The sequence below is a fragment of the Artemia franciscana genome, chromosome 1, assembly GCF_032884065.1.
Source record: "Artemia franciscana chromosome 1, ASM3288406v1, whole genome shotgun sequence".
In the NCBI taxonomy this organism is placed as follows: Eukaryota; Metazoa; Arthropoda; class Branchiopoda; order Anostraca; family Artemiidae; genus Artemia; species Artemia franciscana.
This window is the reverse complement of record NC_088863.1, coordinates 33,861,504-33,888,498: the sequence shown is the minus strand read 5'-3', so window position 1 is coordinate 33,888,498 and position 26,995 is coordinate 33,861,504. Positions and strand designations below refer to the sequence as shown.

The 26,995-nt window shown below is 36.1% G+C and overlaps 1 protein-coding gene across 2 annotated transcripts in view; it reads right to left on the bottom strand.

Moving 5' to 3' along the window:
• Window positions 1–26,995, bottom strand: part of LOC136028895 (leukocyte tyrosine kinase receptor-like) — a 244,527-nt gene that overhangs the window by 203,695 nt on the left and 13,837 nt on the right. For both annotated transcript variants that reach the window (XM_065706861.1, XM_065706864.1), the window contains exon 2: window positions 16,275–16,385. In XM_065706861.1, coding sequence (XP_065562933.1) covers window positions 16,275–16,385 — 111 coding nt within the window. The remainder of the gene's footprint in view (window positions 1–16,274; window positions 16,386–26,995) is intronic.

Here is a 26,995-nt window from a genome sequence, read left to right as displayed (position 1 = left end):
TATGTGAGGAAAGAAAGATTACTTCATTTAGAAAACAGTCATTAATGCCACTAAGAGAAACGATTTATAGTTGTTTACCTTCCTTAATGACTTGAGATTAGTTTTATGTCCTTGTACGTGGGAGTAGAAGTATTTAACACCATCTGACGCTGCCTTGAAGATTCATGCCAAGTGCATGCACCTCGAGATGTGATTTTCCTTTCCAAGCACGAGCAAAGCCACGATTGCTAGATCCAAAATAGTATGGCTGGATATTTCAAGACGCTAAGGCTAGGTCAATTGTGTCCATCCTTAAGGCGTCTAAATATGATGTATATACTGAGATCTGTTTACACAAGTGCCCTTAACATGACAAAAGCCTGTTTCAACAAGATTTCAGCACCGCAGGGAATATTTATAGTGCTGCATCGCTTCTTCGTGATCACCCCTATTCTTGGAAGCATGGCTACATAGCGAAGAAAGATCACCAATCAAGAAGAAAAAAACACTTATGGACTTCAGTAGGGTATTTTAGATTACTTGCAATCTATCCGGAATTGTATGAATTTCGTAATATATTGGTTACAGAAGGATATTCTGGATAATATTCATATTAAACACTTCAGCAACGCTCGTGGACTATTGACGTTGCATTATCTCGTTGGCCTGTTACATCTAACTTATAAAAACACGTAAAGCCAAATCCTTGGATTATTTGATTCTAATTGACTTGCATATTGCCTTTTATCGAAAAAACACTCAACAGTAGAGGGAGGAATGGTTCTTGAGTTTTATATTTTACCCTTTCTTGTCAAGATTTCATCATCACCTCCTTCTGAGCAGTCTTAATTTGATGAAAATATTAAAAAATCCTGAATCTCTTCCAGTTCACTGCAGCATTCCCCAGGGAGCCTTGCAGGTTCTATGTTGAAGGGTTAAGTAATACCTTAGAAATTATGCTAGTCCACATTGAGAAAGCGGAAAAAAAGTTTACATATTCAGCTCGTGGCGCATGTCCCTCTTTCTCTCGATTGGAAGGAGGATGTAAGCGATGCACTCCTATCTTGCATGGAAATTTTCCGTAAGACTGTAAATATCCTGGAACTTTTAGGTAAATCTATACCTAAAACAAATAAAAAGAGCAAAAATATTCAGAAAATGGCAGCGGATTCACAATATCAACCACTGAGGGTCTAGATTTTCATCTTAAACGAGCCGACTATGGACGTCTGAATCCTATTACTCATATATTCGTCCCTATTACTATTAAAATTCGTCCATTAGACGGACAAAAAAGACCCGGAATCCCCACCCCAATAAAAAAAAAGCAAGAAATCACAAACAGTTCGTGCTAACGAACTGTAGATAAGGAGCGACCCGGCTCAATAGTAACCATAGCTCTGAAAATTGGAATTTTGATATTAATAGATACATCAAAAGAATCAGATTTTTATCCTTTCATCAAGTTTATTTTTACCAATCAGAAGTTACGAGCCCGAGAAAATTAACCTTATTTTCGAAAAAAGAGGGAGACACCACCTGAAAGTCATAGAATCTTAACGAAAATCACACGTTCAAATTCATCGTATTAAACAACCCTACTATAGAGGTTTCAAACTCCTATCTGCAAAAATGTGGAATTTAGTATTTTTCCAGAAGAAAGATCACGGATGCGTGTTTATTTTTTTCCCCAGGGGTGATCGTATCGAGCCAGTGGTCCTAGAAGATCGCAAGAGGGCTCATTCGAACGAAAATTAAAAGTTCTAGTGCCCTTTTTCCGTGATTAAGAAATTGTAGGGCGACTGCACCCCCTCCTACACTCATTTTTTCCCAAGGTCACTGGATCAGAATTTTGAGATAGCCATTTGTTTCAGTGTAGTCGGAAAATCTAATAACTATGTCTCTGATGACGACTTAATCCCCCACACCCTTTTCCGGAGGATGGGCTGCAAGTTATGAATCTCGCCCATTGTTTACATATAGTGTTGGTTATTAGGAAGTTTACAGGCGTTTTCAGAGGTGATTTTTCTTGTGGTGGGGGGCTGGGCGGCTCAAGGGGAGGGGTTAGGTGGGAAGATCTTTCCACGAAACAATATTTCATGGATAGGGGGATTTTCCATGAAAGGAGTGCTGGTTTTCCCAGTATTATTTAAAAAGCAATCAGAAATTAAATAAAAAAAAACATTTTTCAACTGAAAGCAAGGAGCGACATTAAAACATAAAACTAATAGAAATTGTTACGTATATTACTGGATTCACCCCCTAGTTAATACCTCGCTCTTTACGCTAAAGTATTTTCAGTACTTTCAAAAGAGATATTCATGCTAATTAAACGGCCTTTGTAATTCAGGGATCATTCTTAAAGAATTGGAACAAAATTTGAACTTTAACGTGCCTGTTTTTATTTATATATTTAGTTTATTTAAGTTTTGTCTTATCGATTAACGGCTGCAACCCTGAGAAAATTTGCCTGATTTTCGAAAAAAGGGAAAAACAGCCCATAAAAGTATTGGAATATTAATGAATATTAAACCCTACTGTAGTGGTTTCAAGCTCCTATCTGCAAAAATGTGGAATTTTCTATTTTTTGCCCGAAGGAAGATCACAGAGGTGTGTTTATTTGTTGTTGTTTTTTTCGGGGGTGATTGTATCGACTCAGTGGTCTTTGAATATCGTAAGATGGCTCATTCGAATGGAAATTAAAAGTTCTAGTTCCCTTTTTAAGTGACCAAAAAGATTAAAGGGCAACCTGGACCCCTCCCCCACGTATTTTGCTCATCATAGTTGAAAGGCCCAATAACTGTGCCTTTGGATATAATATGAACCCCCCCCTCCCACAGCCTAAGGGAAAGATCTTTAAGTTATAAAATTCGCCAATTTTTTACACATAGTATTTGTTATTGTGAAGTATTTAGGCTATACATTTTTGAGTGCGGGGGATTTGTTTTGCTGGTGGGTTTTCCACGGGTGAAATTTGTATCGGGAGGGAAGTTTTCAGGGTGTTAACTCGTCAGATGAAATTGTGCACTGGGGGAATTTACCAGAATTCCTATATAAAATTATTTTTAAATGTCTTGCTTTCTCTTTTCTGTCTCAGTTTTACGCGTGGAGTTGTTAAGGGTAATTGTCTGGGGTAAATTTTCACCGGGATTGAAGCGTCTAAAGGATATTCTCGTGGGAGGGGAATTTCTTCGTGGAGGTGGGGCTAGATTTCCTGGCATTAATTAGAAATGATCAGAAATAAATGTAAAAAAAAAGTTTTTTCAACTGAAAGAAAGGAGTAACGTTAAAACTTAAAACGAACAGAAATTTTCACGTCTATGAAGAGGATTGCCCCCTCCTCATCACCTCGCTCTTTAGGCTAAAGTTTGAATTTTGTCCCAATTCTTTAAGAATCACTCTTGAAACACAGAGTCATTTAATTTTAACAATAGGAAGCTTTTTTAAAAGTACTAAAATACTTTAGCGTAAGGGCAATCCCCTTCATACACGTAATATTTTTTTATGTTGTTCCTTAATTTCAGTTGAAAAAACTTGTTTGTTAAATTTAATTGATCTAAGCTTTGACCAAGATAATCGATTTGTGAAATGGGTATTCTTGACTTCAAGGTATGAAATCCTGGGTATGCATGGAAGTAAAGCCATTCTTTGACTTAAATAAAGCCAGAAAAAAAGACGTGGTAAAATATCCTACAATTTCTTTTTTTTGAATTTTTTTGATTGTTTTGAAGGGGTATGGCCGGTATGTGTCAAACTTATTAAAGTAAGGGGGAAAAAATCCATGAGTGGGGGTAAGTGTTCTATATTATGATGAAACTGAAAAGAAACTATGCCCTACTCACACATCTAGCATGTCAAATAATATGTTTTCTCTACTCTATGCAGAAACAGAAGATCAATATTATATGTGATCTTTCGATCGCAAATCCGAGCCGTCAAACACCCCGTGTAGAGCATTGTACAAGATTTTTCTGTGCATACAGTCTTGCAGCTAAATCTATAGAAAGGGGGATGAAAAATCATTAAAAGTTTTATTCACCACAGGGCTTATCAGTCGTCAAAACACTCGACGAAAGTAAATATTCTTTAGAATTCTTAAACTATCATCACAGATGACAACTATAGAGTATAAAATATTTGGGATTTTGAATCGATTTTCAAAAAAAAACCGCTCAGGAATTCTAGGAGAGGCTGAAACAGCACAGGCACAGGCTGAGGCTGAAAGCACAGGCTGAAAGCCTGTGGCTTTCAGCGGAGGCGTCGTAAGATTAAATAGAGGGAGTCAACTTTCGAGAATTTCAGGCTCCATCTCGTCACGTTGAAGGTCTGAACGAACTCCTCCAAGATATTCAAATATGTCTGGACAAAATATATGAGACAAACAAGACAATGACAATTACCCAATCTGACAAATAAAAATTGGCTGGTTAAAATTGCTGGGTTTGTGAGAAGGCATTAAAAAAAAATCAATAGGAAAACCTTTTATTTTTAACCAGGATTACTTTACGAGAGGTATACGAGATACAGCCCGTAGTGTCTGTAATTCGATTTTAAGGGATAATCTCCACATTCTAGCTGGTTTTCATAACATTTCATACAACATCAAACATATTATACTGGCCTTTTCAAACGTCCAAGATGCAGATTTTGAGCTTATGCCTGTCACTGACACGAGTAAAAATTCATGTCGTTGAAAGTTTCATGGTATAGTGAAAACATTCGAAAAATACACAATTCGGTTTTTGGACGCATTTAATTTTCTCCTTAGATATCCTTGATGAAGCCAAATGCCAAATCATAAGATCATGCCGAAATCATCAGGCGCCCTTGTTCAAACCGTAAAAAGCGAAGATCTTAACGAAAGAACTCGGCTGTGATTATTTTACTGAGCTCTTAATAGAGTGGTCCTTTAATATGCCTAAGAAAAGACTTATCTAAAGAGGATTAGAATGGACATTCCCGTTCTAACTTTGTCTAAATTAACCTGTTCTAAAACTGTTTTAAGGACACTCGGTAGGAGGGCAGTTAAAGTTCCTAGTCTAAATATTTCTAAGGAGATGCAACTCAAGTTATTCTAGGTAAATTTCATCCCTTCAATTTTTTGTTGAGAAAAGGTATATATTTTTATGCTTCTGTTTGCTTGATTCCATCTTTTTCAAATTTTGTCCTCAAGTTACTATCAGTTTCAAATTTTTGTTTGCCTATTTCCAGTTTTTTCTTTTTTTTCGTTCCAAAGATTTTACAATTTTCAATTTTTTGTTCACCTAATTCTGTCTTTTTCAAATTGTGTCCCAAATTTTTTAAAGATTTTCACTTTTCTCGGGGTTTTTCACTTTTTCAAGGTTTTTTTTTCTCAAAGTTACCAAAAGTTTAAATTCTTGTCACAGTTTTTTGTTGTTTTTCAATTATTATCCTAAATTTTAAAATAAACTGTTTTAAGACGTTAAAATTTATACCATTTTCACTTTTTGTCGAGGGAAAACACAGGCTGTCAAAATGCTTCGAGATATTCACCTTTTTCAATTTTTGTTCATACGGTTCCGTTTTTTTCAAAAACAGTTTTTTTTTTTGTCAGAAAATTTTCACTTTCAGTTTTTTGTTAATGTGTTTCTGTATTTTTAATATTTGTCGTAATTTTTTTAAATATTTTGGGTTTTCGTTGTAAAGTTTAAATGTATTATTTTTATATGGAAAATTTTATGCCATTTTCAATTTTCGTCTAATTTTTTGGCCAGTTTCTTTTTGTCCACGCAATTTCATCTTTTTCAATTCTTGTTCCAAAGGTTATATCATTTTCAAAGTTTCGTCCATAAATTAGGTTTCTTTAACGGATCGTGTGATAGTTTCAGGTTTTATGGTTTTTGACTAGCTTAAGATATGTTTGAAATTTTTGAACTGATATGTTTATGCTGTTTATATACATTTTTTATTGCTAACTTTCCTGTTGTTGAGTTTCCTGTATAGAGCCAAGAAAGTTTTAATATATCATAATGAGATTTCTAGTTTTAAGGATTTTGTTTTCTCTTCCTCCCCTTCACGTTGCTGAGTTTTCCGTGTTGACCTGAGAGTGTTGAAATTTACCATAAAGTGCTTTCATATGTGTATATTGGGTATTTCTGAATATCCTGTTGGAGAAAATAAAAAAAGAACATGTGAAACCTTGGAAAAATAAATGTTAAAAAACACATAAATAACATAGATTTATTCTAAGTAAAAAAAAATTAGAGAGATTTGTCCTTATGATCTTCAAATTGTTTTAGATTTAACCTTATCATCTTCAAATTGTTTTAAATATGGGTGACCATGTCTTAGACTTGTTACCCCATCATCCTTTGCATACTATTTATCGACAACAGTGCATATTGCTATTTTCACTACTTTCATAGTCTATAGTTTAAACTTTAACAATTTGATCATGTTTGTTGTTGTCTTTATAATTTCACATCTAAAAATAATATACGTTTCTCAACATTTATATCTTTTTTAATTAAATGTGTACCAACACCCTTAACCGCAGGCCTAAGGGATTCACCCGATGTCACAACATAGATATTTTCCGGGCTATCTATTAAAAGTTCAGTAAAATAATCGCTGCCTAGTTGATTTGTTTTTTAATATGGCAAAGTTGGGGTGATATTAAGTTTTCTTCTAGATTTTGGATATGTATTTTCACGAAAAGCAAATCGGCTTCTGCATGACATTGTCAAAAAAAATTTCGCCCTTTGCTTGTTTAAAATACGAAACTAAATTGTCCCAATAGAACCCGCTCATATTTTTTGGATGTGGAAAGGATGGCAGCACCAGCTCCAATATTTTCAATAAAAAAGCATGCCTTTTCCGCATGAATATGAATAAATTCAAAACTTTGAGCATCAGGGACAATTTTTCAAGGTCTGTCACAAAGTCGCATGACATCCTGTTGTTTTCTACTCAACAGATGTTCCGAGTAAAGTGCTGTTAAAAAGCTTGAAGAGCTCGCTCGTTGTTTTTGAAGACGTCACAGCTCTTTTTTCCATAAACTACTTTATATAAAGTTTCATTCAGAATTCTTGTCTGAACCAAAGCCATTGTTAAATTCTAATTTCATCATTCATTTACTACTTTAAGTTTACATGGTATAAAATTATATTTCTTTTACAGCTTAATGATGCAACTAAATTTTCGCTAGAAATCTATGGCAACTTTTCATCTTTGACTTTTTCTCTGACAAATCCTCAAATGGAATCCTTTCCTGTGAAACTGGTAGAGGAAATTCTTGGTGGTAAAGGGGGTTTTCTAGCTGGCCAGTCATTTCTACAAAATAGTCATTATCGTTTAGGCCGTATAGAGGGTACTAGTTTCAAATACTATCAAAAGATGGCGCATGGAGCCTCGACCCTAACAATACAAACATATTTGTATTTGTTTGTTAGTTATTAATTGGCCACGTTTTGAATTTAAAGATGAATGTTTCACAAACTCAATTATATAGCGACGAAGACCACACTGCCTTTCCATATCAAACAAACACAAAGTAGGAACAATAGGGATTTTTCTTTCAAGACAGTGGAATTCAATTCAGTGGATATATCAGCCCTTTGTCTTAGGGCCGTCTTCAGCACAAAATGAGAAAGAAAATATATATATATATATATATATATATATATATATATATATATATATATATATATATATATATATATATATATATATATATATATATATATATATATATATATATACATGTATATAAACATGCATTAAAATGTGAGAATTAAAACTAATAATGTTTTCTAAAAAACTTAAAACAAAAAACTTTTAAAAAAACAGCCCTAGCATCCTTGCTTCAACGAAGTTCAACCAGGACTGATAAATAGAAAGAAGTGAGATGATAAATTCATTCAAACAAAACAGAACAAAATGATTAAATGCATGTTTTCAAAGCTAATCTTGCATTATTATTTTTGGCAGCTTGCTTCGAAGTTCTTTTTGTAATTAAATAAAAAAAACAAGTTTTTTTAACTGAAAGTAAGGAGCGACATTAAAACTTAAAACGAACAGAAATTACCCAGTATATGAAAGGGGCTGCTCCCTCTTCAACACCTTGCTCTTTGCACTAAAGTTTGAATCTTTCTCTCAACTCTACTTTTCAAAACAGTAAAAACTTTAGCGTAAAGAGCAGGGCGTTGAAGAAGGAGCAGCCCCTTTCATATACGGGGTAATTTCGAAAAGTATCGTGTGGGAGGGATTAATAAATATAAGCCAACCTAAAGCAGAATCAAAGGAGTTGTTAGAATTATTTGAAATTAATGCTTTGTCTATGTCTTCATTATGCTGGTGTAGCTGTTTTTCTAGATTCTGATGGGTCCTGCCAGCATAGTAATTTCCACAGTCGCATGGTATTTGATAGACCCCTTTTTGGCGAGTAACTGGGGTTTTATCCTTACCGGAGTTTAAGAAATTAATGATTTTAAAATTATTAGTGAAAACTATATACAGATTATTTTTTGTACAAACATTTTTTAATTTTGTTGTGATTTTTAGGATAAACGGTTTTTAATCTACGGTTAATTATCTTATTGACAAAAGGAATGGGGTATCCATTACCAAAAAGGATATCCCTGATAAAATTTATTTCTGCATTTATATACGAATCGGAGCAAATGTTCAGGATACGATCAATGAGAGAAATTACATCTGCTCTTTTAACTTTTGGGGGATGATTTGAATTACAATGAAGATATCTATTGTTTTGCGTTGGCTTTCGATCCAGTTGATCAGTATTAGCCTACGAATAATTAACACATCTAAAAACGGTAGTTTATTTTAAATTTCAACTTCTAGGGTAAACTGCCAATTTCGCTCACAAGTATTAGGATGATCTAAGACAGTGGTTCCCACCGGTGGTACGCGTACCCCAGGGGGTACGCGAAACCCTCGCAGGGGGTACGCGAAGGTCCCAAAATTAATTTAGTCTACATCTTTAAAACTTGTTTCTGACTCAGTTCCAACATTTCCCTCAAAATCAGATAACATAACCCATTGTACGTAACTTCAGACTCATTTTCAAAACTTTCGCTTTCAGTAACCCGCTAATTTTTCTCCATAGCCGTAAGGTCTCAATGCTAATTTTTCTCCATAGCCGTAAGGTCTCGATTTAAACTCAGCGAGTTCAGTATCTTGTCATCTGTTGAAACACGAAGTTCGTGAATTGTGGTTGCAAACAAAGATGGATAGATTCCTGATCAGGAATAACAAGAAGCCGAATGATGGTACCCAAAACTCTGAACCTGCACCTAAGAAGAAGAAATATGACGAATCATCGGTCAAAGTGCGTCGATATTTGTCAGAATACCTAGGGCTCGGATTTAGTGCGACAAAGTCTGATCCAGTGAATGCACAGTGCGTTCTTTGTGGTCAAGTCTTGGCCAACAGTTCCATGAAACCTGCGCATATGAACCGGCATCTCAGTACTGTGCACCCTTCTCATGTCGGTAAGCCCATAGAGTTTTTCAAGCGTAAACAAGAAGCATTCGCTAGTAACTGTTTGGAAATTGCAAAAGTGGCATCAGTTTCTTCAAAGGCTCTCCGGGCTTCGTATGCTGTTTCATATTTAGTTGCGAAACAGAAAAAACCGCACACCATCGCCGAATGTCTGATATTACCAGCACTAGTGAAAGTCAGTGAAATAATGTTTGACACGAAAACTGCTACTGCCCTTCAGTCTATACCTGTGTCGAACAATACCATTTCAAGAAGGATAGAAGACATTGCAAGCGATATTGTCATGCAGGTTATTGAGCAAATAAAGTTGACGAAGATGTTTGCGTTACAGCTTGACGAAAGCACGGATGTGTCAGGTGAAGCCCAGGTGATCGTCTTTGTTCGATATCAAGATTGTTCTGACATAAGAGAAAATATTCTGTTTTGTCAAAACCTACAGTCAAGAACAACAGGAGAAGAACTATTCAAGGTGATTGACAAATTCTTCGCAGAAGGAAGCATCTTATGGGACTGGTGTCTATCAGTTTGCAGTGATGGAGCTGCCGCCCTAACAGGGAAGAATAATGGGCTCATGGCCTGGATAAGGAAGAAAAATCCAAAGGTGAAGTGGTTGCACTGCATCATTCACAGGCAAGCTCTTGCATCGAAAAGGATGAACGCACATCTGCACGAGACCCTCAACGAGGCTGTAAAAGTGATCAACTTCATCAAAGCCCGACCACTGAACTCAAGAATGTTCAAGTTGCTGTGCCAAGAGATGGGTTCAGAACATCAACATTTACTTCTGCACACAGAAGTTCGCTGGTTGTCTCGTGGGAAGATTTTAAACAGACTTTTCGAGCTTCGACAAGAAGTTCATATGTTTCTTCTGGAGCAAAAATCTGCATTCAGTTCACTTTTTGAAAACCAGGACTGGGTCTGCAGGCTGGCCTATCTTGCGGATATTTTCGACAAACTGAATGACTTGAATCTGTCAATGTAAGGTTTCCGGACGGACGAACTCTCCCTGAATTCGAAGATGTGTGCTTTCATCAAGAAATTGGAGTTCTGGCTTTAAAAGGTTCAAAGAAACAGCGTTAGTGTCTTCCCGACCCTTGACAAGTTTGTGGACGATAGTGAAATTGATAACCTCAACACAATCTGTGATTGTATTCGGGAGCATCTGACAAAGTTGCGAGATGAACTTGTGTCATATTTCCCATCGATTATGAACCAAGATAGAACGCAGGATTGGATCCAAAATCCATTTGTTGAAGACGTGACCTCAAGCTCCGGTCTTAGTGACAAGCTTACAGAGAATCTGATCGAACTTGCCAGTGATCGCGCCTTAGAACTGAAATTCCAAAATGTAACTGTTTCCCAGTTTTGGCTGGAGGTGAAAGGAGAATACAATGAACTAAGTGAAATCGCCATGTCTGCTTTGTTACCATTCGGATCCACTTACCTTTGTGAAGTGTCATTTTCGGCAATGTCATTGATCAAAACCAAACACAGAAACAGACTGAGTGTACAAAATGACCTTATAATTGCCGTTAGTGACATCGAGCCAAGATTTGATAATATTTTAGCAAAAAAGCAGCCTCAAGTTTCTCATTGATTTTGTACGTACATTTAAGCACCGTCATATTGGACAATAAATCTCGTGTTTTTGAAAATCTGATTTTAGTTAAGAAAAAAGTAAAACAACGATTCTCAAGAAAGGGGTACGCACACTTTTTGGGCCTTGACTAGGGGTACGCGGACCGAAAAAGGTTGGGAACCACTGATCTAAGAAACCCCGAAGTTTAGCTTCCTTATAATTCCAAAGTGAAATTACGCCATCCATATAGCGACTCCAATAGGTGTGTTTTAAAAAATAAGAATCTAATGCTCAATTTTCAAGATTATCGACATAAATATTTACCAGTAGCCCGGATAAAGGTGCCCCACGGGTAACTAAGTTTTTTGTTGGTAAAAAGGATCACGAAACTGAAAATACATAGAAAACTTATTACAAATTTCAACAAGAGGCATAAAAACTTCATAATCAATTCCTGTCGCTGAAACCTTGATTAAGTGATAATTTTCTTCTATTTTGTTTTTTAATAATTGCTCAGAAATAGCCACATCTATATTCGTATACATTGAAACAATGTCAAAACTACTAACTATTGTGTTTTCTGAAATACGGCTTCAGTACATGCTACAATAGGTCTTAAGGGCATACCTTGTTTATGTATTTTTGGTAAACCGTAGAGTTTGGGACAGAAACTACCACGGGGAAAAATTTATTGTATAATTGCGGGGTGATTTTACCATTCTGTTTTAGCTGCTTTAATTCATTTATAATATTATTGACGAACTGATGAGTAGGGTCATGAGTTATTTTTTTATATGTAGTTGTGTCATTTAAATGTGAAAGAATTTTTTTTTGTCATAGTCTGTCGTATCCATGACAACAAGTGAATTGCTTTTGTATGCTTCGGATATTATATTTTGTATGCTTCGGATATATATATATATATATATATATATATATATATATATATATATATATATATATATATATATATATATATATATATATATATTTTCTCGTGTTTTGCTGAAGATGGCCCTTGGACATGGGGCCGAAATACCCACTGAATTGAATTTCACTGTCTTGAAAAAAATTCCCTATTGTTTCTAGTTTGTGTTTGTTTGACTTGATTATATATTTATATCAGAATTCTAATAATACGAACTCCCAAAATTTATGTATGTATTACATGTTTTTAACAGGACAAAAAAGGGTTGGAGGGTCGCGAAATATTTTTCGATACTAGGAGGGTGGGGTCGTGCCGTAAAAAAGGGGTGAAAACCCCTGGTATAAGCCTTTCGAGTATAATTTGAACTAATTTCAAAACATTATGTATGCCACAAAATAATCAATGTTTTTCGCTTATTATTTATTTCACCGACTTCTTCTCGATATTCTTCATCCACTGCTTGTACAGTCCGTCTTTATTTAAAGTTTATTAAATCAAAATCAGTGTTTTGACGAAATATCCTATTGGAAAAAGGGTTAATTTAGCTTTAGGATTTGGACAAGATTAGAAAAAGGGCAGGTTTTTTTTCAGTACGCAATGATTTGATAGTTTCATAAGAAAAACTGAGAAAGGGAAATAATATTCATATGAGACTGTCCCCTCCCCCCTCTCGAAAGTAAATTTGGGCGATTTGATTGAATGCACATGCGTGTACTGACACGTAATTGACGTCCTCTCCCAAATCCTGTTTGAAGGATCACCAACGTTTAAAACCAGTGAACACCAGGCTCTGTACACACTGATTAGTGCGAAGTTCGCGTGATGTGATCTTCTACATAGCTTGGCAAAAGTCTTTCAGGCGTGGATGAAATAAATGGTGCACCAAAGTACAGACCGGGTAGTGAAGAATGGGTGACCGGTTGACCTCATTATTATAACATTGTTTCCATAGAGAGTTTTCATTTTTTCCATAGTGAGTCAAATAGAAATACCCTGTTATTTTGATGAGACAAGAAATGGTCTTTTATTCGAGGATACAAATTTAAGTAACGTATGAAAATGTGTAGCTCAATAGCTGGTTTTATTGCGGCCAATACAAAGTAAGATATGAAATGATTTTGTGATTCTTACCGTGTATGGATAGAAGATTGAACTATAGCATATGCTTGGTTTTGAGCCCAAATTCATAATTACTATACATTTTTGCAGTGAAATATAAAGATTATCATTACGTTAGTTTGTTTTCGAAAGTGCTGCAAATTGTTTACTGTCACAGCTTAGATACCAATACAATTATGAAAACTCGATTTATTTTTGGGATACAGTGCGCGGTAGCGATGCTAGCGGTTGGAGACAGGAAACTGGGAGTCTGAATCTAAAAGTCGGAGCAATTGGACTGACCACGTATTCAACAAAACAAAATTGCGTTCCCACCTATGGTGTTGTAGTACGATCTACGCGTCGGAGCGCGGGCTTGAAGGAGGCACCAAGTTCAGAGCTCTGTACCAAAAGCTTCTCAAGGGCAAGATAGGAGTTTTCATTACTGTATATTGGTATCTAAGATGTGTTTACTACGAACAAAATTGAATCTTCTTTCTGCCTTTTATTATTGTCAAAATTCTAAACAACATGAAAAAACACAAAAGTGCGCAAAAATCACGACAAGATAAAAACAAATTGTCAAAAGATTGTAATAAACATAGTATAATAGCAAAACACATAAGTTAAATAAATATAGTAGGATTAACGATAAAATATCTTGTGCTGATGCAGTTTCTCTAGTTCTTATTTGATAAGAATGATTTCAATTGCAAGTTTTTTACTAATAATCCAGCATTTTATACTTTATTTGCAGTAACATGAGCTTTGAAGAAGATGAGGACGAACTAGTAATCAAAATCGAACGTGTTCTCATCAAATGGGAAGGTAAAACTCTCCTAGACTTAAATTGTGTAGATAATCTAAAATGTTAGATTAAAATGTTAGTATAATGAATAAAGTATTGGAGGTTTTGAGAGTTCAGGGTAGAAGAATACATATGAAAATTGATGTTAAGAAGAGACAGGTTTCAATTGCATGCAGTAAGTAGTTTTAGTTGATAGCGCAAAAAGGCTGGATTATCATAAATTTTGGAATTTCATAATTCCAACTGTCTTGTTTACTTTTTGTTTTGTCTTAATGCTCTTGAAAACGAAGTATTTGAAAAAAGAGAGAGGTTTTGAATTAAAAATGATGTATTTATTCAAAAGTACACATTCTACCAGAAGGCTGGTAGAACTGGATTTACCTTGTTGAATTTCAGGGATTTCGCTAGTATTTGAAGTTTATTACGATTTTTCTCAGCGATTTGTTATATTATCATGATTTTTGCACGCCTTGGTGCTTTTTTCATTTGGTGATGATAAAAATTATAAGGAATTTAGCTTTGCTTACATTATATAATTCGTAGCTTTTTTGAAAATCGTTAAGAATAAAGCAGTATTTTTATTATCGTTGCTAATTTTTATTACCACGGGCCGAAACATGATAGGCTACTTACAAACACAGAATGCTGTATGGCTACTGTAATTATCCAATGCAGGAGTTTAGTACATCCGCCACGGTTTAGCCAACCTTGGTCCTCAGTATTTACTGAATTTCACTGATCAAACTGTTCGTGGAATACAACTGTAAGTAAGGAGCAACTCGGCCCAATAGTACACTAAACTCTAAAAACAGAATTTCAGTAACAATTGATATATAAAAAGAATTTTCTTGTTTAATGCTGATTCTAAATATGTAAAATTCATTAAGTTTTATGATACCCACAATTAGCTATGAGTCTGAGAAAATTTGCCTGATTTTCGAAAGAGGAGGAAAATACCCCCAAAAATCAAGAAATGTTAACGAGAATCGCATCATCAGATTCAGCGTAGCACTGAAACTTACTGTAGAATCTTTAAGCTTCCCTATTCAGGGCCATAATAAGGTTTGGGAGGGGGTATATAAGAATTTTTTCGATGTGGGTTTTACAACAAAAAACTTCAAAAAAACGCATAAAAAATTTATTTATTTTCATTTTTGTTATGTTTTTAACAGTCGTATAAGCATTTCGGGGGGGGGGGGGTTGTCAAACCTTCACCCGCCCTGGATACGGCCTTGCGTGTGTTTTTTTTCCCACGGATAATCGTATTAAACTAATAGTCCTAGGAGATTTGGATAGGTGTTACTCGAACGGAAATTGAAAGTTTGAGTGTCCTTTTCAAGTGAACAAATAGATTGACGGGCATATAGCACCCTTGCCACGCCCCTTTTTCCCCTAAGTCACACGATTAAAGCCATGAGATAGCCATTTGATTCAGCATAGTTGAAAGTTCCAATAACTGTGCCTCTTGGGATAAAATAAGCCCCAAAGCCCTTGGGAAAGAACTGTAAGTTATGAAATGTGTCCATTGTCTATATATATATAATTGTTACTGGGAATTATACAGACATTTTTTTCTGGAGGGAAGAGTTTTCTATGGAGGTATTTTCTACGAAGAAAATTTTCCGTGGGGAGGGAGGTTTCTAGGGGATCACTTTCCAGGTGAGGTTTTAGAGGGGGAGAATTAGCCAGAATTATGTGCGAAATTCTATTTATTGTATTACGTTCTTTTTGGTGACTCAATTTTACATGTAGAAACATTCCGAGGAATCGTCGTATTTTCAATGAGGTTGGAATTGTCTGGGGGATTTTTCTTGAGAAAAATTCTCAATAGTGGAATTTTCCGAGGAAGAAACGTCGCATTTGGGGGGTTCCAGGAGAATTCTCCCTGGAGAGAGAATTTCTGGCTTGATTTGAAAAACGATCAGAAATAATAATAATAATAAAAAAGTCTTTATTCAAACGAAAGAAGACTAAGAAGAATTTTGTAAGAATTCTTTTAAAATACAAGCATAAAACGTTCAACCTCATTACATTTAGCTCTTATATTTTCTTTTGTGTCCTTCTTGGAAACTCTATTAGAAGTGAATGATGTTAGGCCTAAGTGATTATTTTTCTTTATTGTATGTTAAGTTAGCACTCGTTTTCAGTAAAGCACGGTTGCTCGAAGGTTTTAAAAGGCCCTTAGGTGGCTTTGAGGGAGACATCTACACAGCTATTACTTGTTGTAATTTTCGTCTGTTTAAGGTTAACTTTATTATTAGCTTTAGCTTGTTTCGCTTATGGTTTTATTTATCTATTCATTATAATTTTTTTTCATTTAGGTTAGATCTATGGCTATTTCTGCTTGTTCCAGACTTCAATGCTGCTCTTCAACAAAATGAAATTGTGTCAAAACTTACCACAACATGATATACATCGGTCTACGGGACGACAGCATCCACCTGATCTTGAGCAATAACCTTTGACATCGTCCGGTAGTGGGTTTAAGTTGCCAAAAATTTTGCAGCTCCCTATAAAAATCAAGAATAACAGGTTATTTTTCTTTTCAAAAATAGTAAAAGTTTCTTATTATTTCTTGTTTTGGTGTTTCCGGGAAAAATCACATAGAAACATAACAGCCAAACAGGTCTTGGTAACCTGTTTGTAATAAAAAACAACTTTTGAGAAAAATAAATATATAACTTGAAAAAAATTTTTTGGAGTGATCCAAAATACATTTAATTCATTAATTTAAAATTACTCATAAATAACTACAAGTCCCAGAAAAATTGTGCTAATTCAGATAAAGAGGAAAAGCACCACTGGCCCTAATGATAAGTACACCATATTTAGCATGTCTAAGAATCCTTTTCCAGAGGTTTTAAGCTCCTATTTACAATTAAAAATAATAAAACTCTTTATAAAAGTTGTTTCATCATAAAAAATTTAAAGCTAAGAACTCTAAATAGTTGAAAAATTCTTAGAAGGAGGGTTTGCGCTGATGAAGGCAGAATGTAATAGAAAATAATTTGGGATTATAGCCTTTTAGATGTAAAATTACTAAAAAAAAAATTCCTGAGATGAATTTCTCCGGAGAGAATATAAATAAAAATGTTAGCCTTGAATGTACTTTTGCAAGGATGAAATCTTCGCATAAAATTAATGCACAGTGCAAACAAAATTATTCATAATAAGTAACAAGCCACAAAACAATTGTGCAAATTTAGATAAAAAGGAAAGCGCCGGTGGTCCTAATAAAAGGCACACCATATTTAGCATGTCTAAAAACGTTTGCAGAGCTTTCAAGCTACTATTTGCAATTAAAAAAAAATTCTTTTAATAAAAGGGATCTCATCGTAAAAAGTTAAAAGCTAAAAACTCTAAATAGTTGAAAAATTCTTAGAAGAAGGGTTTGCACTGATAAAGGCAGAATGTAATAGGAAATAATTTGGGATTATAACCTTTTTGATGTTAAATGACTAAAAAGAAAATTCTTCTGATGAATTTTTCCAGAGAGAATATAAATAAAAATGTTTGCATTGGATGTACTTATGCAAGGATGAATTCTTTGCATAAAATTAATGCACAGTGCAAACAAAATTATTCATAATAAGTAACAAGCCACAAAACAATTGTGCAAATTTAGATAAAAAGGAAAGCGCCGGTGGTCCTAATAAAAGGCACACCATATTTAGCATGTCTAAAAACGTTTGCAGAGCTTTCAAGCTACTATTTGCAATTAAAAAAAATTCTTTTAATAAAAGGGATCTCATCGTAAAAAGTTAAAAGCTAAAAACTCTAAATAGTTGAAAAATTCTTAGAAGAAGGGTTTGCACTGATAAAGGCAGAATGTAATAGGAAATAATTTGGGATTATAACCTTTTTGATGTTAAATGACTAAAAAGAAAATTCTTCTGATGAATTTTTCCAGAGAGAATATAAATAAAAATGTTTGCGTTGGATGTACTTATACAAGGATGAATTCTTTGCATAAAATTAATGTACAGTGCGAGCAAAATTACTCATAGAAAGTAAAAAGCCACAGAAAAATTGCGAAAATTCAGATAAAGATGGAAAGCAAATTTGGTCCCAATGAAAAATACACCATATTAAGCATGTCTAAGTAATAGTGAGAGCACCATGAGTTTAACAAGACCCCAATCCGTTCGGAGCCCCGTCCCAACACTTTTTTAAAAACTTCTTCAAGATGCAGGTGTCTGTTACGTCATGGGGAATGTTTTCTTTGAGGTGGAGGTATCCGTTACGACATACGGGATGTTTAATTTTGCATGCTATGCTTGCTTGTTGCACAATATTTTTCGTTAAAAAACCTACGAGGACCAGGAAAAAACCTTCAGGAGCTGCTAGTGGGAACCTTCAAGACACTGGACCCGAGCGAGCAATTCCACCAGTTCCCCCTAACATACAATTCCAACGGGGGCTCCTAGCAAACAAATTCCAATGGGCTCTAGCAACTAATTCCATTTGGGGCCCTAGCATCCAATTCCAATGATCCCCCTAACCTAAAGACCTGGTGGAGGCATATTATATAATTTTAATTGGGGCCCTAACATCCAAGTCCAATCAGGACCCCGAACATCCAATTTTACCGGGCCCCTAACCTAACCACAAGGGGTTCCTAGAATCCAATTCAACTGGGGTCCTAGTGAGCAATCCCAGCATGGTCCTCTAGCAACCAATTTCAACGGAGGCCCTAGCCTCTAGTACCATCAGGGGCCCTAGCGAGCAGTTCCACCCAGCAGGCGTTTATTGCATAATGGCGAATGTTTGCCAGTGTTAAGGATGACGCATTCACACGCAACTTGTTTCTTCAGGAACCCGTGGGGAATCCCAGCTGTAACTGAGGAAGACACACACGTAAGATTTTACATAACACATTAAGAGATTTCATTTTTTCAAGGCGTTCTTTTTTTTGAGATTTCATTTTCTTTCAAGATGTTTTTCTCAGGGAACCTTTAAATTCCAAAGATTGTTTTGTCCACATTACGACTCGAAAGGAAATTTTCCGCTCAACGGAATAGAGTGCTAATCAGATGGCCTGTGAAAGTATTTCTAGTATTTTGATTCGGCTTACACATTCTATATGATAATCTATGGCGAGCAAGGAGAATCCCTTGTTCGCCCAAACTAGGATAATTAAATAAATTGCGTGTCCCCGTATGGCTGCAATAGTTGACACGCAGAGGGAAAAGTGGATTCTATGAAATTTCTTACACTTGGTAGGCACCTGCATGTTAAGTAATGCTTTAGAGAGTATTATCAGATACTATTGCGAATTGCTCTTAGCGCAGTTTTTTAGTGATAGAGTCTTTTACTATATTTGAACTTATTACTATTACGAGATGAAATAGAAGTGAGAGCATCATTATGACTAGAATATGATACACCTTCATACATGATGAAAAGTCTTTTTTTTCCTCTTCACTACTCAGAGCTAATGAAGAGGCAAATATTTAACGAGTTACCAATGTACACAGGCTACAAGATGCTTAAATTGCGTAAACGATTACCTATCGAAGTTTATGCTGGATCAATAAATCTAATGGACACATACTTTGTACATACAAATTTTATTAATGAAAAAAATGACAAGCATTATTAAAACACATAAAAAAGCAATTCAAATTCAAAAATGGAAGAAACTAACGTGAAAAAAGCTTATAAAGGATAAAATATAATCAAGAAAAGCCATAAATTTAAGAAACGCGAAGATCCTACCAACCAATTCTAGAGGGGAGGCTTGTTATTAAAAGTAATTTCAAACCACATTAAGAATTTTTGAGGGCTTTTACTGGAAATGCCTCGTTTCTTTGAATTCTGAAAGAATATGAACCCCCAGTTGATAAGCACCCATTTGAATTATATTTTCTGGTTCATGTTTTCGCAAGCCAACCCTCCGTGATACACCATGTCAATTCATGTTACTGTGCCACACTATGACTGGCCCTCCAGCACCCCTTATCATTCCTAAGACATTTTCTAGATATTTTCATGTTAAAAAAGTAAGAGTAAACTAAAAAGAACATGTTAGTAATTTGAGGAGATTATGGTTCCTCAGACCCTTTGGAACTAACGAATTAGGCCCTCATAAACTTTATTAGCCTGAAAAGAATGCATTACTTTTTAAAGATGGGTATTAGGAACAGTATATTTAATAGTTTCCAGAAAAATTCAGTTTTTAGCGTTAAATCGTAGCGAAAAAAGCCCTTCAATGTCTTTATTAGGCTTAAAAGAAAGTATTATTTTTAAGATAGGGCAATACCATTAAGCCCCTCTCTCAGGGGCAGTGAGCAAGTTCTCTCTCATTGACTTACTATCTCAGTTTCTTGCCTTGTGCTAGATTCCAATATTAAACTCATAATCTGAATGAGAATATACATTAGTTGGGATAAATGTGTTTTGTACCGGGAATAAACAAGTTGTGAGAAAGAATATCAGTAAATTTCATTTGCATTAAGATTGACAGCTCCATCTAGCATTGGGATAAAAGTACCCACATCATGACCAGGTTGCATAGGGAGTGTAGAAGGTCCAAAAGCTGCACCGCACTGTAATGAAGGCCAGGCGACTCCACCACTAAGTATGGGGAGCATTGGTCACGATGGGTCAGAGGTTTTACTGCATTAGAGCTTGGAGACCGAAGGAGTAGCATCATGGTCTTGTATTGTGGCCGTTGTTCTCCATGGGCCGGCCTATAGAATGACCAAAGGTCTTGAAGGGAGCGAATCATGGCCGTGAAGAGCGGAGGTAGTAATATTCCCCATGCCTTTCTTGGGGGCAGCAGAAGCCCTGGCTTTTGCGCATATAAAAATCGTAGTGATACTGTTACAGTACTATGGATGGCAAATGATGTGTAAACCCCTTTCCTTTATGAGGAATTTAAGCTTTCTTAACCTTAGTAAGGGGAGTTTTTAACAGAAAGAATTTTTTCAAAGAAAAGTAATGAAAAACATAAAAACAAAGAAAAACATAATCAAATTATCTAGCTAAGTGAAGGTGAGTTATTTAGCGAATATAGGAAAAATGGGGATATTTAACAGAGAACTTTGAATTAATGGGTATCTCTGATCGTAAGTATTTTTATTCCCCGATTAAATTTTGATTTTATTCTCTCTTCATTATAGTAAGGGAAAATATTCAATCCCCTTTTTCACGATTAAGTAGAAATAATAGGTTATGTTGACTACTTAAAATGGAAGTAGCTAGAAGTTTGGATCACCCTCCTTAAAAACCGTAGATTATGCTTAACCGTATCGCGTCAATTTGATCTGAGAAACATTTCCAAATTAAAAAACGCTCATAATGCGAGAGCATTCAAATTTACAGGATAGTAGAAACCCTTTCATGCAATTATCAGAAGAGCAGCTGTTCGACAGAAACTAAGTCTTTTACATGATGGAAGCAATCATTTTACCAACCTGCTAGACTATTATTTGATTAGCGGAAAAAAAGGTAAAGGATACGGCATTAGACTTTACAGTCCGTACCGGCGGTGCTGATCTCCGTTTCTTGGCCCTTCAGCCAGGAAGTGCAATGGGGGGTTGGGGGCCAGCCATCCTGTGCTTTCGCACACCCTTCCTGTTTACCTTCCCCAGATTTCTCCAGGTACCCATTTAGAGCTGGGTCGACTCTGGCTAAGCTTACAGAGTCACGCCACTGACCCCCGAGAATTGGGTACACTAAGAATTGGGTACACTGGGATTCGAACCCGCGTCCTCTCAGACGAAGGATCCCGAATCCAGCGCACTAACCCACTCGGCCAGGACGTGCATTCCGAAAGTGCATCGAAATTGCAGACGTTAGGGATAAAAGTGCATATTTTGAGAGAAGATTATTCTATCACTGTGCGAATCTTTCAATAGCAGAAGGGAGTTTTTCATAGGTTTAACTAATATCAAGAATTGTAGTAGGTAAAATTTGGGTATGCACATGTATTTGCTGGTGGGAGGTTATAGAAAGAGAGGCTTACCTGTTGATATCTTTGAGATATGTTGCTTGTTTTTGTTTTTTTTTAATTTGAGCTGTGTCACGTTCAAAATATTATGTAAGACTGACGTGGAAGTTCATACAATACCTGTTTTTATCCCCCCCCCCCCCGGAGACAACGGAAAATTACTCGGTTACCGCTGGAAGAATAGCAAATGCCGCTTCCGTTTTCCTGGAAATACCGGGATACCAACTAACCTTTGTTCATAGGGAGATCAATAGTTTCTCTATCGGTTTTGCCTATAGAAAGTGGCCACTAAAATCCCTGGTTTGCTGACAAAAAATGGTGGAAAAGCGTGAAAATACTGGGTGATGTTAGGACGATGCCCTTCTTTGAAGGACCCTGAAGGTTTTTTTTAAACATCCGATAAATATAGATTTTAATCATGACAACCAAGGAAATCCTGATTTGGTGGGGTCTCGTAGGTTTTTCAACATAACAAGCAAACACTATGATGTAACAACCAACGAAATCCTGATTTGGCAGGGGCCTCTGAAGGTTATTGAGGTAATAGAGGCCTGCATCTTTTGGTAAACATTCCCTGTGACGTAACAGACATCTACATCTCTTAGAAAGTTAATAACACCTTGGTCTTGAGGGAGTCACTGTTCAACTTAAATCATTAAAGGGAGAAATATGTAGCGACTATGGGCCTCACAATAACTGGACCCCCTTACTACTCATGGTGTATCAGGTTGAGGGTGGCTTGCAAAAACACGAACCATTGGATTGAATGTACATTTTTTAATGTGAAAAAACCTGGAAAATGTCTTAGGAGGGATGAGGGAGATGCTAAAGGGTACAAGATGCCCAGTCAAGGTGTGGTAGGGAGGCGTGAAATGACACGGTCTATGATGTTGAGGGTGGCTTGTGAAAACACGATCTAATGGATTTAATGCATGATTTTTAATAAGAAATTATCTGCAAAATGTCTTTGGAATGATGAGGGGGTGCTATAGGGTACCAGAGGGTCATTCAAAGTGTGGCACAGTGGCGCGAATTGAGATAGTGTAACACGTTGGGGGTGGTTTGCAAAAACACGAAGGGTTGAACTTGATGTATAATTTCATCATGAAAATATCTGGAGAATGTCTTAGGAATGATGAAGGGGTGCTAGAGGGCATCAGAAGGCTAAGCATAGTATGGCACAGTGGTGTAAATTGACATCGTGTATCAAGTCGGGGGGAGGGTGGTTTGCGACAACATGAGCCATGGAATTTAATGTATGACTTTTAAAAGGAAAATACCTGGAAAACGTCTTAGGATGATAAGAGGGTGCTAGAGGATGTCAGAGGGTCAGTCATAGTGTGGCAGAGTGGAGTGTATTAGCAGGGTGTATCATGGAGTGTTGAGTTGCAAAAACATATTCAATTAGATTTAATGAATGATTTTATCTTGAAAATACCTGGAAAATGTCTTAGAAATGATGAGGTGATGTCAGAGGGTGCTAGATTGATAGTGTAACATAGTGGCGTAAACTGAGATAGTGTATCATAGAGGGTCAAATATCGAAAAACATTAGCCAATGGATGTAATGCATGATTTTTACCAGGAAAATATCTGGAAAATGTCTTAGGGAGGATGTGGGGGTGCTTGGGGACAATTCGTAATGTGAAACAGTGGCGTGAAAAACATGGTGCGTCACGGAGGGTTGGCTTGCGAAAACATGAACCGGAAAATATTATTCAAATGTATTCTTGTCAACTGGGGTATGCATAGTCTTGGCTCAAAGAAATGAGAATTTTTCGTTAAAAGCTCCCAAAAATATCTTAATGTGGTTAAATTTTACGTCTAATAAAAAGCCTTCCCTCTGTAAATTTGTTGGTAGGATCCTTTCTTGAATTCATGGTTCTTTTTGCTTATATTTTATTCTCTATATGCTTTTCTCACATTTTTTTTTCCATTTTTAGTTTAAATTGCTTTTTTCTGTGTTTTAATAGTGCTTGTAATTTTTGTTTTTGTTAATTAGAATTGTATATACAAAGTCTGTGTCCTCTAGATTTATTGACCCAAGATAAAACTTCAAAAGGCAATCGTTTACGCAATTTAAGCATCTTGAAGCCTCTGTACATTGGTATGCTCGTTCAAGATTTGCCTCTAATATAAGTGTTAAATTCTATGTCGTGAAGAGGAAAAGAAATGCTTTTGATCATGTATGAAGGTAATCATATTCTAACAACAATGAAACTCGCACTTTCATATCATCTCTGATAGCATATTCAAATTCAGTTATAGTAAAAGACTCTATTACTAAAAAAAATACTCTAAGAATAACCTGCAATATTATCTGATAGCAGTTTCTAAAGCCTTACTTAACATACAGATGCACACCAAGTGTAAACAATTTCAAGTAATCGATTTAACCCTTTGCGTGTCAATTATTGCAGCCATGTGGAAAACGCAATTCATTTAATCATTCTAGTATGCGCGAACAAGGGATTCTCCTTGCCAGCTATAAGCTATCACGTAGAATTTATTAGCCGAATTAAAAAATTTTGAGGGGGAAATCCCTTTCGAGTCCTAATGTGGACACAAATCTTTGGAATATAAAGGTCCCACGAGAAGAACATCTTGAAAGAAAACTAAAACTCAAAAAGAAAAAAATGATTTGAAAAAAAATAAAAATCTTAAAGTATTTTGTATCATCCAACGTGTTTATCCTCCTTAATTACAACCAGGGATTCCCCACAGGTCCCTGACAAAACATAACACGTTTGAATGAGTCATCCTTAACACAGGTAAACATTCCCTATTACGTAATAAGCACCTGCTGGGTGGAATTGTAAGCTAGGGCTTCCGACTGAATTAGAACCTAGGGCCTCCGTCAGAATTAGTTGCTTGTAAAGTTGGAGTGCAGCCATGTTTGACCAGAGACACTTTGAATCCCTCCTTGGACCCACCTGAGAGAAAAAGTTTGATTGCGTTTAGAAGCTGATCACCCATCTGCTCCCAGGTTTCATGCAAAATTTTGAGGAGCCGGCTTTTAGACTCTGAGCTTGTAAGTACGGCATCCCATTCTTTAATTGTGTTAAGAGCCGAAATCTGGAGATTATTCCCTTTCCCTCGTCGGAGTCTGCATGCCGATATCAAGGAAATCGACTCTCCTGTGTCTATGAGCTTCCCAAACAGCCCGTCGTACCAATCTGCGACAATTTTGGCTTCAGGAATACCCACTGGAAAATCATTCAGCAACGATAGAAGCAATCTTTCCACGGAGGATTTGACTGTTTCAAACCTGGCAGGCCGATATTACCTTATCTTGGACATTAGGTCAATGATTTGTACTGCAGCTGATGTTTTTTTTTTTTATATTTCAAAGTCCCAGGCCAAGCTGCAAGTCCACCTTTTTTCTTAGCCAGTTCAAAAGCACAGCTTTGTTCCCCTTCCTCATTTCCAGCTAAAGGATGTCTTGGTTGATGGTTACGGAAGATGCTTTCTCCTTTTCTTCACCGTTGCTTAACTGAACAGCAATGATTCTCTTCAAGGCTGTTACTTCAGAGCTCAGGAGGTCGATTCTAGGCTCACCCTTCACTTTATGAGTTTCTCTGTCTGAAGGGAAAGTCCGGAGTACTTTTTCACAATCTTCTTTCCTGTTGCACAGTAAGTCCTCAACCATCTCTTTTCCTTTTGTGGCTACGCAAGCTATATCAGGAACAATTTTCTCATCGTCCACAACTTTTGACGTCAAAATATTTATTAGGTCAAAGTCCACTGTGCAAAAAGGATCGGATTGCCACATATAGTGAAAATGTCAAGGACACTATCTCGCGAAAGTTGTAATCGTTTCGTCGTCAACTGATTGTCTTCGTAATGCTTCAATGTCTGTGTAGATACGTTGACTACTTGCAGGAAACCATTGCTGATGGCAGTGGAAATAGGAATTAGGTTTCCGGGAATTTTCCAGGAATAAGTTTGCAAAACAAATATCATTATTTCCAATATATCGAAGGTATTCAGTTAAATATGCCGTTGTAGCTACATCTGTTCCTTCTACTTGTAAGGCAAATTTTGAGGTGTGTATCTGAGAAACTAATTAATCGCAAAGATTGTATCATCTATCGTCTAAATCGTCTACTCGTCTATTTTCTCAACCCTGAATGAAGCATATAACAGAATCTATAAAATCTTGCTAATTCTATCTTGAGATACGGAAACTACCTTTTTTACTACCTATTACAAATTACCTATTGCAAATTACTATTTCATCTATTAAACTATTAGTTAGGCACAAATTAACTAAACTACAGATTGCTAATTTCATCTATTTTTTGTTAATCATGGGCCAGTAAATGCCACAGTCCCGAAAGGGTTAAGATATTCCACGTGACTGTGTAGTTTTAAGTTCATTTCTTTTTTTGTCAATCCTGGCTAATACTCGCTCCTACCCAGAGACTAATCCATGCTTCCCCGGGGAGGCACGTCTCCCAGTTTGGAAAGCGCTGCCCAAGGTCAATGTTTTGAGCCATAGTTCCAACAAATCGATCATGTCTCATAAAATAACTGTTTATCTGCCTAAATAACAGTAATCAACTGGTGTCCAACTTTACTTTGGCAGTATTGCATCATTACTTCAGGGTCAATGACTTTATATCGTCCAGGAATGATTGATTCTACCTGATGTCATGTGATAGAAAAAAACTTCCCGCTAGGTAGCAGGCTACTAAACCAAATTCCTATTATCGGGTACACTCGCTAAAAAAGTTGTAGACCCCTCAAACACAATAATTTTAACTTTTATCTTAGCTCAATGTGCTTGGAATTAAACGGGTTTTCTTTTTTAATTTAAGAAAATAATTTATTTTGAAAAAAATCGAATTTTTAGCTTTTCTGTTAGAAACTTGTTAAGAAATATCTGAATTTTTTAAAACTGCAGTAAAAAGTGTACTGTGGTTTTAGTTTTTAACAAACAAAAATCATATTCGCGCAGCCCCAATTCTCTTCTTTTGATTGATGTAACAGTACGCTGGATATTTTTACAGTAAGCTTTTAGAACAGTACGCTCTAAAAAAAAAAATCAGAATCGTTGAACCCCATTTGGTGTTTTTGGCCTATATCTTTGAAACGCCCCAATGGCAAACATGTGCCCTACGATATTCGTTTTCAGCAAGGTCGCCTACCCTGGGATCCACCCTT